A 13,787-nucleotide genomic window follows, 5' to 3' on the forward strand; every position below is an offset into this window, starting at 1 on the left:
GTGCATAATAAAAAGTGTGTATCCAGATGAGAGTGGAGCGCTGGTGTGAGACTAAAGGAGCAAACAGAAGCGACAGCATCAACATTACTGTTACTGGTAAGTTTGCACTGGGACAACATTTTGTTTCAAACTTAGTTTAAATAAATTTCACAGCAACTAAATCTCAGATTCTTGTCATTCAGCTGGATCTGTGGTCCTGGAGAGTCCTGCTGTTCCTGTGATGCAGGGTGAAGCTGTGACTCTTCGCTGCAGAAACAAAACTGCTTCCTCCAACTTCACCTCTAATTTTTATAAAGATGGAGCTCATGTTCACAGCAGCTCCACAGGAGACATGATAATCCACAGAGTTTCAAAGTCAGATGAGGGACTTTACACATGCAACATCTCAGGAGGTGGACAGTCACTGGAGAGCTGGCTCAGTGTCACAGGTAAGACCCTGAAGAGGTCATATCTTTTTTTCTTTCTTTTTTAATGGCAGTACTATTACAACTGCATCACTTTGTAATTCTGAGCTAAGTCATGTGCCAGGAGGAACCGTGTATGGTATCTTTTGTGTTACATTTTAATATAAGGTTGGTGCAGACGTGTGATGTAATTGAAATGTAGACACATTTTCAATCATTGATTTTTAAGCAAAGCCGTTGAATCTATTCGTGTTTTAGAAATATTATGAAATATAAAAAATAAATATTATGAAATGTACAAAATATACCTTCCGATAATCAAATGTAAAGTAAGGTTTTTTGGAGTTTTTTTAAGTTTTGAATGCATATATGTCAAATTTTAAACAGTGTTGCAGTATAAAGAAGTATAAATGAAAATTTAGGGTTGTTTATGTTCCCCTTACAATTTTAACTCTTTAACATTCAACAACTCATTCAGAAAGTCTCAACGAGACGTCATGTGCCACATCTTGGATCATTGCCACTATTTCATTGAGTGCTCTGTTGTTGTTGGTGGGACTGCATCACTTTGGTAAATGTCGCCAGGGCGGAGGTAAAAAAAAAAAAAGAAAAAGAAAAACATTTCACATAATTTTGTGTTCATGGGTTTTGGTTTGCTACAAGCAATGCAGTTCTGTTCATTCAGAAGTATATTATTTTAAGCACTAGAAAGACGGAATCACTGCAGTGTAACAATTGTTACATAGAAAATGTGCTAATTTAAAGTTTATTTAAAAAAAAAGTTGTTGTTTTTTTTTTTTGTTGTTTATTTTTTTGTTTTTTTCATGTGAACCTGTCTGGTTATTAGCTTGCCAAGTTAATGTCATGGTCAGTGTGTAGTCAGGCAGGATGGTGGACCCAAATGCAGGACTCGTTGAGGCTGAAACTTAAACTCAAATCCACTGCTTTATTGCAGGCAAACAGATGAAACAAGGTGACACAAAACTAAACTGGAAAATGATAACAGTTACACTCTCGGGGAAACACAGGTACCACACAGCATGGGGAAGAACCAACGTTAACGATACGACGACGAGCACTGACTGACAAGGCACTGAAATACACCGGCAGGAACAAACAAGAGGAGATGGGGAACAGGTGGAAACATGGCTGGAACTAATTAACCTTCAAAGTAAAACAGGAAACATACACTGACAAAACAGAGACCCGATAACCAACACCTATGAACAAACAAAGACATAAAGAAATCAAAGATTAATAATACAAAACAGAAAACGCTGGGTCACCGACCCAGGATGTGACAGTTAAATTGAGATTTTTTTTGCATTCAAGTCTGTGAGTTTTTGGTTTTGTGGCACAAAGATAACGGTGTACAGAAAAAGTTGAACACACACGGACAGAAATGTTGAGAGCGCAAGCAACACATTGCGAGCAAGCACAAATGCAAAAACTGAGCGAGAGGGGCAGCTATGTGTGTGTGTATATGGATAATAGCAAAAACTGAAATACAGGTTTTGCACGCGGCAATGAATTTTGTTCACTCAAATTTAGCTCAAAGTAAATTTCTCCTCAAAATGCAACAATTGCTCCTGCAAAACATTTTTACATGCCCTCAAATTTTTTTTACGTGCACTCAGAATAGTGGCACAAAAATAACGCCATACATAGCTGTGGTTAGCATAACTTAAACACAGTGAAGCTGGAGGATGAATGCTAACTTTTTTCCACTCAATAAAAGTTTATGTGAGGGTTCCCAATAGTTAGGGACAAATGCAATCACATGGCAGGATGCTGTAAACAGACCAAACTTCACACAGGAGAACAACTGAGATAATCCATCCACAATGTTAGATTAGTCATTAACATACTGCTGCATGGGCTAGGCCGTAGTTACATCGTAAGGTTTAAAAACTAACCATTAAGAATGAACAGTTGTAAAAAAAAAAAGTGAGAGAGGTCGACAGTGATCACTGACTGTTTATAGGGGCTTGTTCTGATTAAATAGAACAAGATACAAAGCATTAAAACATGTTAAAAACACAGCCTTAATAAACAGAGTATTTTGAAGCAGAGTAATAAAACCTCTGTAACTCTGTACAAACAAACTAGACCGTCTGGGCAATGAATTACCAAAATGTTTTCTGTAATTTTACACATTTATTTCTTACAATTAAGTCCAAAGAGTCGTGCTGATCAATTTCTTTCTTTGTCACAGCAAAAAAGAAAAAACACTTAAATATATCTATCTATATATATATTTCTTTACACTGGAAAAATGCACCATCACACTCTTTAAATTTTGTGCAATAAAAAATGAAAGCAATATCCATCTCACTACTATAGACTGCTCCACCATTTCCTTCTCAAAAAGATAAACTGAAATGAGCTGACTGTAGCAGAAGTCCACAAGAAGAAAAAAGCACATTTTATTTGGTGGATTTTTTTTCTTTCTTGCTGTCTGCCCTGTTATCTGTGCAAATGATAACACAAGTGTAATTGCAATGTGATTACTGAATTTAGTTTTGTGTGCATATCTACAAATTGTTATATCTAGTGAATTTTAAGATACACCTGGTTGCCAGGGTAACATGGCTATATGTGCATGTATGTTTCAAATGCTAACAAATGCTTCTGTCTGTTATTTAGACATTAAACTGAAACCACCTTGTTCCATCAGCCGTGTCTCTTTTGCCTGTGCATAAATGCATATGCTCACTGTGGTCATGCTATTCTGAAAGGCCCTGCTCTTTTGTTTCCAAAACAATAGCCCCAGGTTTGTGGTCAGCAGTGAAACAAACCTGCAAAGTTTGATACTGAGCTTGTCTTTAACTGAAATGTGGTCTAGTACCCGGGACAAATAAGTGGTGTCCTGTTTCGTGCTGCTGCTCTGTAAAGCCAAAGATAATGATCTGACTTTCTACTTTGGTTTGATTAAACTGTGTAAAGTAGAAGTCAGGAGCTGAGTGAGTGTTAATGATGCTTCTTTAGTAACAAAAAGATAATTTTATTTAGTTATTGGGTTGTGCTGTCACTAAGTTAGAATCATGGCATAGGATACAACATACTGTGTTTTCTGTAAAATAAGAAACAATAAATTCTCAAAACGTCAGAGCAGGGTTATAATGATGAATGGAGCCTTTGCAGTGGATTTAAATGTAAATGTAAATCACACTTGGGAAAGTTCCAAGCATACTTTTAATAATAATGAGAAGAAGAAGAAGAAAAAGAATGAAAGGATGAAGAATTTCACATTGAAGTGCATGCTGAAAATGAGTGGAAAGCAGCCAGTGTTTAGAGAGAAACTGTGAAAGACCTTCAAAAAGCCTGGAGAACTATTGGTCAAGACCATTTTCAAAAAATACAAAAAAATCTGGAATTTTGTAAGAAGAGTATGAAGAAAATAAGTGTGGCTCCAGACCTTTGCACAGTACTAATTTAGTGGACACTAGAAGAATTGCTGTCTATGGCACTTTTCACTGGCTCCTCATCGGAAGGAGCCAGTTGAGGTGGTTGGGACATCTGACAAGGATGCCTCCTGGGCGCGTCTTGGGTGAGGTGTTCCAGTGTTCTGGGAATCCGTCCTACCTGACAAACCATTCTACCACTGTTTATGGAGAACAACACTGTTGGGGGAAAACTCTGTAAAAAACCCAGGAGAAATAAAGACACAATGAGACAAAGTTACTTTCTTTATCAAACGTGTACACGGGTGAGCTGCTAAGAACAACTCACACCATGCACAGTGGCTTGGTAATTTTTATAGGAAAGACAGTGAGAACAGGATAAGAAAATACAAAACAAATAAAATAAACAACTCCATATGTGGCGCTAGTCTCGTCAGCAGAGAGCTGGGAGAAGGCTGTGAGAGATAAAACAATCTAAAACAATATGTCCCAAAACAGTATGTCTTTGCTGAGAAAGTCTAAAAAGATAATTCTAAACTAATCTAACCATAGACAAAAGGGCATGCTTGCACATTTAAAAGAAGGTAAAGAAACATAGAAACATTTTTCCTGTAACATTCCCTCCTGTCTAACTTATTTTAAATGTATACAACAATTGTCTGTGAAGGTTATTTATTAAGTATCTTAAACAATTTTTAATTTTTCAAAATGTCAGCATAGCAGAAATGGCAGTCATTTGGTCTAAAGAATAAAACAAAAGAAAATAATACAAAGAAAAACATAGTAAATGAAATAACAAGTGGAATAAACAAGAAAAATAACAAAACTAAAACTACAAAAAATAAAGGAAAAAACCTTATATTTTAAAACGAAAACTTACAAAAAATAAAAGAATGAAAAGTAAAATGAAAACTTTATATTTTAAAAATGATGAAAACCTAATATGTAAAATGAAAACTTCAAAAAATACAAGGATGAAAACCTCATATTATAAAATGGAAACTTCAAAAAAATACAAGCATGAAACCTTATACTTAAAATGATGCAAACCTTAAATTGAAAACTTTATGTGTAAAATAATGAAAACTTCATGTTTAAAATGGAAACTTTATGTTTAAAACTGAAGACCACAAAAAAAATAAAATAAAAGCATGAAAACGTTATATTTAAAATGAAAAACTTTATGTTTAAAAGTCAAGACTTCAAAAAAATAAAAGCATGAAAACTTTATATTCAAAATGAAAAACTTTATGTTTAAAAGTCAAGACTTCAAAAAAAAATAAAAGCATGAAAACTTGCATAACCTACTAATGTTTTAATCAGTGCATGATCACTTGACAAGTCATTTTTAATCACCACGTCATTTATTAGCAGCTAGTACAAGTTCTCCTCTAACAGAATTGCAACGGGATGTTGTTCTTCTTCAGGCACGGCAACATAAGCAGTCATTGTAGTTGTTATCATCTGTGAAATCATTAGTCTTAGGCATGGCAACACACACAACACTAATATGAGCAGTGCTATCATGATGAGACCTAGAAGAAAAAATGGCTTTGCTACAGCAGCCAGCCATGAACCGCTGAACAGCCAGTCAAGCCAGCCTTGTGCTGTAGCTGCTCCAGGTGTGTGGTCAGTGACATATTTTTGCAGAGCGGTCAAATTCTGCAAAGCTTCATAAATGTCTCCTCCAGTTTCGTATCCATCAGGGATAAAAGTGCAACATGTTTCCCCGATCAGCTTGCAAACTCCTCCTTGTGATGCTGTTAGCAGGTCTAGTGTCAGTCTGTTCTGCAGCACCATCGTTCTGATGGCCTGCTGTTCTCCTGCTAAGGCGGTTCCCAGGGTCTTAGTCAAGTTGATGTGTCGTAGCAGAGCATATCGGTTGATTTCCACATGATCTCGCACCTCGGCAACTCCGATGCCGGGGATCAAGCTCTGTAAGAATTTCACTCCTCCTCCCCAGATGCGAAACTCTCCCGGCATTCCAGTGTCCACGGTAATGCCGAAAGAATTGGGGGAGGCGACGTCCACTTCACGTCTCTGCCGGCTGCTTGGGTGATGTGCAACACTTTGCATGAAGAAAACGTGATCTGATAATTCCACCAGGGCGCACAGACCTCCCCAACCTTCAGGGAGTGACAGATAAGCCTTGTTGCCACATAGGAAGTACCAGTCAGCCAAAACTCTGGTTCCTCTGCTGCTGGGTGCCGTCCGTGCACATCCTGTCTGGTACTGAGTCTTTGTTTGTAGTATCATCCGGTAGCTGTAGTTGGAGCGACAGTTGAGGCTCATCAGTGTCGCGTTACTGGCACAGGTTTCGTTGAGTGAACAGTCCATACACTTCCTCTCGTTCCTTGGTGGGCAGAAAGTGTATATGTATTTGCATAGCAGTCAGTTTTATTATTCAAGTAAGCTGTAGTGTTCATAAACTGCCACCAGAAATTAGTGGCATAGCCATGGGGAAACTTGGTGTACTTTCCTTTGTCATACAGTGTCTGCCTTTTCTCCATATAACGTGACTTGTTGTCCCTCACGGAAGCAAAGGTGAGGAGCCCGGCCATGGTCAGGGCCGCTGCAGTTGATAAGAGCCACCACCTCATGACGACGGAACACACCCTCCTGTCGCGAGTAGACCCCCCGGCCAGGAAAGCTGACCCCTCCACCGGGCGAGATCACAACAAGTAGGCAAGCCTGCCGTCAGCTGTGTTTAGATGGCTTCACTGACTCGCCTGCAGTGACTCTGATGGACCCAGGATGGTCGTTCCGCAATTTTGCAAGCGGTCGGTGTAGTGAGGAGGACTTGGTATGGCCCCTCCCACCTGGGTGTGCTCCAGTTTTTCCTTTGAAGCACCTTGATCAGAACCCAGTCACCGGGCTTTAGTCTGCAAGACACTGGAGAAACATCATCAGGTTGTTGATTATGTACAATGATCTCTTTGTTTTCTAACAGCTTAGACATCCATTCTGCTAATGTGTTTTCTCTGATTGCTTTGTCTATTGGTTGACTGGTAATAGGCAGTGGAAACGGCCTGCCATGAATGATTTCAAATGGAGTTAGTTTATGGGAGCCTTGTGTTAAGCGCATCCACATCTTCACTAAACCCAAACATTCAGGCCACGGCCTTCCTGTTTCTGCCATGCATTTCCTGAGCCTTTGTTTTATAGTGCCGTTAGTTCTCTCTACAAGGCCTGCGCTCTGAGGGTGATAAGCACAGTGGTGTTTTATGCTGAAACCGAGTGCTTCAGAGACCTTAGTGATGACATCATTTACAAAATGAGTGCCGTTGTCTGATCGTATCAAAGCTGGAATGCCATATGTGGGTATGAAGTGATTGCACAGGCACTTTGCTACTGAAATTGCATCTGCCTTTTTCACTGGATAGATTTCCGGCCACTTTGAGAACACGTCTATAACCACTAGGGCGTATTTTGACCCTTGACATTCGCTTAGTTCAATAAAATCCATATGAATTGTGTGAAAAGGATGAGGCGGAGTTGGAAAACGGCCTCTCCTTGGTCGCAGGTTACCTTGAGCATTATATTTTTGACACGTCATGCACGTTCTGACAAATTGTTTTGCTGAAGTTTCAAAATTTACAGTGTAGAAATGAGAGTTGCCAATACTGGTCAGTCCCCCCGTTGACAAATGCGTACAGCCATGAGTCACTAATGCCGCCATTTTGTGGAGGAATTTTTTGGCAACACTGACTTGCCACAACACATCATTAAGTCGTTTGTCAGAACTGCACCGTGTTTTAGCCATTTTGCCTGCTCTGCTGTGCTTGCTGCTTTTTGTTCATTTTTCAACACATCCAGTGGAATCTGATGTGTGTTTACTGCCATCAATGTGATGTTTGCCTGTTGTGCCGCCTATTTTGCTGCTCTGTCAGCAAAATTGTTGCCTGTAGTAATGAAAGAGTCAGTAGGCGTTGTAAGAGGTTGGCATGCTGGTTTGCCAGTTGGTGTAATCATTCCTCTGGTTTTCCAGATTTTTTGCAAAATGATGCACAGCAGAGAAAACATACTGGCTGTCTATATAAATGGTTATTTGTTTATCTTTGTGTATTTCACATGCGCAACAATCTCGTGTGAAGTGACCTTCCTCTCCACGGTTCTAGCAGGCGTTGTCTCTATGTTATCTGCTGTTTCTGCGTGGCTGTCTGCAGCCTTGGTGTTTGTGACTTTGCTCGCCTCTCTGTTCCTGATAGCCACCTGCGAATTAGTGTTTTAGTCTGTTGTCAACAGTCAGCCTTATTTTTAAGTTACAGAATGCTTCTCCCTTTTTTTGTTTTTTGTTTTTTTGTTTGGGAGAATAGATGCAACTCTACATTTTCACTTAAGGCAGTTTTAGATAATTTCTAGTTCTTCAAACAATGCATGGATCTCACACATTTCAAACTTTCAAGTTAGGGTTGTTTCCCATTTATACAAATATATATATTTAACTTTGCATTGCTCACAGCTCATAGCTCACAGCTCTAAACCTAGGCATTTTTCAATCATATGCCTAATCACTATGTGTCACTGTGATTCTCAAGTATTGTCACAAGTTCGATTAAATTCGTTTCCAAAACCAACAAAATAATCAAACAAAAACAAAAAACATAAACGTGTCAGGACACAAAAGAAAAAGAAAAAAATGCTGCCATCCGAACAAGGCAGAAGTCTGCATATGTTGGCTTTTAATAGCATGCAGCTTGTAACATGGTAGACTAATGTGCCTGTGTTAATTCAGCTCCATATTATTGTGTGAAGTTGCACTGGGTTGGGAGTGGTTTTGTGTGTGTCACATTTTTGGTGAGCCAATGGCTGGAATGGGGTTGGACTAATTAGAGGCAGGTGTACTTGATTGCACTGATACACCGGTCTTCTTATAGCCCACACTACAAACACTGCTGTGTCGTTTTGTCTCTCTGTGCAGGTATGTAATGTGATGAAATCAGATATGTTTGGGATGGACGGGTTTTGCCCTATGAATTTTATATTAGGTGTGTTGTTTTGTCTCTCTGTGCAGGCCAGGGCCTATTATATGCCACAGCCTAAAGGCAGCAGGGTTGCAGAGGCTTGAGTGACCACTGACTATATGCTTGCAGGGTGGTGGGTCTCCAAGTACAACTTCTAACCCTGTTAAAGGCAACATGTGGAGTGCAACTTGGCTGTGTGGCATAGCTGGCTCTGGCCTTGGGACTGTGTGTTTTTATACAATTCATAAGTGGGACACTGGACTGTTTTATCTTTTATCTCTTGATATATTTTTCGTCAACAAATTATCTTTTAGAATTTTATTGACTGTCATCTTTTTGCCCACGACTGAGATGGTTGGTCAGACCTGCAGTCTTTCTTTGGGTGTGTTACAGCAGCTTCTGCTCTAAAAGAAACAAATAAATAAAAAGAAAAGAAAATGTGGAACATGCTCATCAGCTTAGCAGTGTCTACATATTTAATTCAGCTTCTCAATCCTGTAGTTTTAGCTGTTGTCTACAGGGTTTTGCTTATTGGTTGTTATTATAGGTGTGCTCTATATCTCAGCAATGTGTCATTCTAGGATGATAGGTTTCAAGCTGGTCAAGTGCCTCTATGCACTTCATTAGTTTAGTTATTCTCTGTATTGTCTTCATCTCACATGTCATTACACTGAGTTTTAGCAAACCTTAAGCTTGATGCAGACTACTGCTTAACAATTATCCACCTCACATCATAACCGATTAAGGTGCCTCTTCATATTAATATTATGTCATTGTTAATATTATACCCTTTGTCTTATATAACAGCAATAGCATAATATTTTATCAGTGTGTACCACTATACTACTCCTGAGCCAATTTGTTAGTTAGATAATCTTATTCGGCAAACAGATAATTTAGAATTCATCCAATCTGCGGTCACATTTGTTCTCTCTGTTGCATGGCGGACCAGGCAGTTCTATTATAATATATTATTTATATTTTATTTTGTATCCATCAAGGGCTTCAGATGACCTGCAGAATCATCCTTTTCCCAGGGTGGAGACAGTTACCTTTTCACACACTGTCCTTGGCTGAACAATGACACAGCCTTAATATACCTTATTAAAATATTTTCGTGTGAATTATTTGCTTTATATTCATTTTATACATGCTGGGCATGGTCATCATGTCAACTGTGTTTCATTGTTAATATCACTTTACAGGTTGTTATCCTTGCTATTATTAATTTCAAATACTCTAAAGATAATTTCTACTGTAATTTTCCCTTTGTTCATCTTTATTTCGTACTTTTTATATTTATATCTACTCAGTGGGGTCTGTTTTCAACCCTTTTAAACTACTACAAAACTACTGTGATCTCTAGTTTTCACTTAATAAGGGATTATTATGTTCTTCCTGATATGGGTGTTGCTGCAGATGCGGCTGCAGGAGTGAGTGATGGTTTACTAAAAGGATTGTGGGAACTGCACAGTGTCTCGTCTTCTGGTTTTACTAAACTGGCAGTTGAGTTCTGGGGCCCGTTCTTCGTACGTCGCTTACTACATCCAAGATCAAATGACACATCCAAGATCAAATCATCGCGCTAACCGTGAGCTCGCTAATCCGGTTCCCCGAACACACTTGCTGTTGACGATTACTACAGCTGGACGCAGGAATGTGACATCACTGGGCGTCGTAAAAGGGGCTACGCATCGATAGTAGAAACATTGATCGGCAACCCGCTGATTGGTCGGCGAAAATGTCGAAGGGGCGTGCTCGGTATTTTCCGGCAGCAGAGCAAGAACTCTTGAGTGAGGGATTTCAGGAGTTTCAGAGTTTAATTAAAACGCAAGAGAACACTGCAAAGGCTGCAAAAGCAAGGAGAGAGGGCTGGCAGAAAGTTGCTGACAAATCAAACTCGTAGGTAATTTAATAATAATAATAATAATAATGGATTGGATTTATATAGCGCTTTCCAAGGCACCCAAAGCGCTTTACGATACCACTATTCATTCACTCCCACATTCACACACTGGTGGAGGCAGCTACGGTTGTAGCCAGGCTGCCATATCGCGCCATCGGCCCCTCTGGCCAACACCAGTAGGCGGTAGGGTAGATCTATCATATGACACTATATTGTCCAATATCATATGGCATTATATTATATTATAATATGTTATATTATATCCCCTTTCACATTAGAGCCACAACAGGACCCACAAGAACATGGGAACAAGTAAAAGTGGAATACAGGAGTATTCTACAGAATGGTAATATTTATCTCTTAGATTGCTTTTCGTCTCTTGGCAAGGTAATACTGGCCTGTAATACTCTGTTAGTTTGTTCATAACAGCAACCAAGAAAAGGGCAGAGGAAAAAAAGACAGGTGGTGGTCCTGCACCCCCTCGTCAACAAGTTGGTTAAGTAAATAATACCCTCACGGGAAAATCGATATCTCTCTATGAGCACACTGTCGCGCTGAGCTAAAGGATCCTGTCTATCCCGCAATATACGCTGAATTCTGAGGACTCTCCTTATCAATCTTGCACCTTCCGCAATGGGCTGCTCGCGTATACGGACAGGACATGGCTGCGACAGGCTTCCCAAATCCACCTTCGCTTTTATAGCCGTGGTCTCTCATCTTGATTACACGAAGTAATTTACAATTACTACTCTGAAATATGAATTACATCTGTAATAATCACATACATGTAATAGAATGTTAATAGTACATTTCCCTTTTTTAGGAAATGACCTGTATGTATCTGTGTGAAATCAATAAATGGATCAGGTGCTGCATTGTCTTTAGTTACATTGATAATATTTATTTATGGTGAAACAGTGGTGGAATATCGCTGTTGCTTTCGTATAAATGAAGCGGACATACCTGCGTGGCCGCGATCTAATCCTGTTTACATAAAGTGAACCTGCTCCCGAGCAGGTTTACGCTTACGGCTCTGTTGCTATGGCAGCAAGTCCCGGATGAGCTTCGGGGAACCGACTGATCCAGGATCACGCGAAATCGTCAACAATCTAATCCGGCTAACCTACTTAGCGAGGTACGAAGAACGGGCCCCTGTTCTTCTGACTGTTTATATTTTGTTTTCTTAAATCTCTCAGTTTACAGACACTGTTTTTGTCCGGCGTCTGGACTTTTCTTTTCTCACCACTGCTCGTCAGCAGGAGTGAGTTTTAATTTCACTTGCTTGATTACCCATTTATTTATGTATTTACTTATTTTTGTTTAAGTAATACATACACAATACAGCTGCTATCACCTTCGCTGGTATTAGAGACGAGAGTGGTTGCTCACACGCCCTTCTACTTTCGGACTATTTCCAAAAGCGGTGTGAACTTTACGAGACGGAACTCGACCGTTCTCTCAACTCACCAGCACGTCAGTGAATAGCAGTAAAAGAAAAACACAGTAGGAGCAGCTCAGTCTCTTATTGGACCGTGAAAAGTCAGCTTGCTCCGTTAGTTACAACAATACACACACATACATTCACATTCACACTTATTCGCGCGATCGGAACCCTTATAATAAGGGGAGCTGCCAGTCTTTCTGTAGACGAGCTACTTATTCCCTTGACCCAGCTGGGGGAGCTACTCAGAGCTCCAAACCTAACCCACAAGAGTGGGGAGCTTCCAGTCGACGAGCTCCAAGCTACCAGCCGACGAGCTACTTTAAACCCACAGAAGTGGGGAGCTTCCAGTCGCGACGAGCTACTTTCGCTATTTTAAATTCCCTGAATTTAAAATACGATTTTACGCAAGATTGTGTCAGTGTGTCTGTATCTACCTGGTCAGTGTCGCCGGGTCTGGTCCACCTCGATCGGGCCCCACCACCGTGGGTCGCTTTCTAAGAACGTTGGCCAAGACTCGAATTTAACGCCCTTGGTCTTTGACCACACACCTAGTGTGTGGGCTGTCGACAGACGAGCAACGTGGACTGGTCACGGAGATGGGACACGATGGAGGCGCTCCGGCTCCGAAGGACCAAGAAATGTTGGGGGAAAACTCTGTAAAAAACCCAGGAGAAATAAAGACACAATGAGACAAAGTTACTTTCTTTATCAAACGTGTACACGGGTGAGCTGCTAAGAACAACTCACACCATGCACAGTGGCTTGGTAATTTTTATAGGAAAGACAGTGAGAACAGGATAAGAAAATACAAAACAAATAAAATAAACAACTCCATATGTGGCGCTAGTCTCGTCAGCAGAGAGCTGGGAGAAGGCTGTGAGAGATAAAACAATCTAAAACAATATGTCCCAAAACAGTATGTCTTTGCTGAGAAAGTCTAAAAAGATAATTCTAAACTAATCTAACCATAGACAAAAGGGCATGCTTGCACATTTAAAAGAAGGTAAAGAAACATAGAAACATTTTTCCTGGGCGCGTCTTGGGTGAGGTGTTCCAGTGTTCTGGGAATCCGTCCTACCTGACAAACCATTCTACCACTGTTTATGGAGAACAACACAAAAATCAAAACGCAATTTTAAAATAAAGTTAAGTGGCAAACCATCCTACCTATTTAAATTTATGCTGGGATTATTGTGTCACAGCAGAAATGTGCATAAAGTACTTACGGTTGGATGTTTTGCCACTAGAACACAGAAAACACACCATGAAACTGATTTGACAGTGATTTAGATGTTGACTGAAAAAGCAACAACAAAAAATGATGACCTTACCTGAGTGCTGAGCTGAGGGAATCTAGTAAGTTTAGTAATAGTAGTAAGATAGAGTAGTAGTATCTTTATCTCATCTTAATAACTTACTGTTTCAACCCAATGGAGCACTTTGCTCTCAGGCTGCTGTCTTTCTTGTGGTTCATAGGCTGTTTAAAATTACAGTACTATGGGAGGCAGAGCCTTTAGCTTTCAATCACCTCTTCTGTGGAACCAGCTTTGGGAGACAGACACGCTCTATACTTTTTTAAAGATTAGGCTTCTTTTTTGACAATGCCCACCCGTGCCCTCTGCCTCTCACCAAGGGCAAAGGGCTGGTCCCTTGCCCTTGCCTGGT

The 13,787-nt window shown here is 40.0% G+C and overlaps 1 protein-coding gene across 1 annotated transcript; it reads right to left on the minus strand.

Annotated features, from left to right (window-relative positions):
• Positions 1-4,085: 4,085 nt before the first annotated feature.
• Positions 4,086-13,147, minus strand: LOC145422355 (syncytin-A-like). The gene is made up of 2 exons (XM_080293623.1): positions 12,557-13,147; positions 4,086-6,700 (listed from the first exon to the last, which is right to left on the minus strand). The coding sequence occupies exon 2, from the start codon at positions 6,143-6,145 to the stop codon at positions 5,183-5,185; it is 963 nt and encodes a 320-aa protein (XP_080149749.1). The 5' UTR covers positions 6,146-6,700; positions 12,557-13,147; the 3' UTR covers positions 4,086-5,182.
• Between the last annotated feature and the right edge of the window lie 640 nt (positions 13,148-13,787).

This window comes from Astatotilapia calliptera, chromosome 3 (assembly GCF_964374335.1).
Source record: "Astatotilapia calliptera chromosome 3, fAstCal68.1, whole genome shotgun sequence".
Taxonomy (NCBI): domain Eukaryota; kingdom Metazoa; phylum Chordata; class Actinopteri; order Cichliformes; family Cichlidae; genus Astatotilapia; species Astatotilapia calliptera.

What these genes read in the sequence shown, in the direction of transcription:
- LOC145422355 (XM_080293623.1), bottom strand. Translation starts at nt 6,145, where the DNA reads ATGGACTGTTCACTCAACGAAACCTGTGCCAGTAACGCGACACTGATG.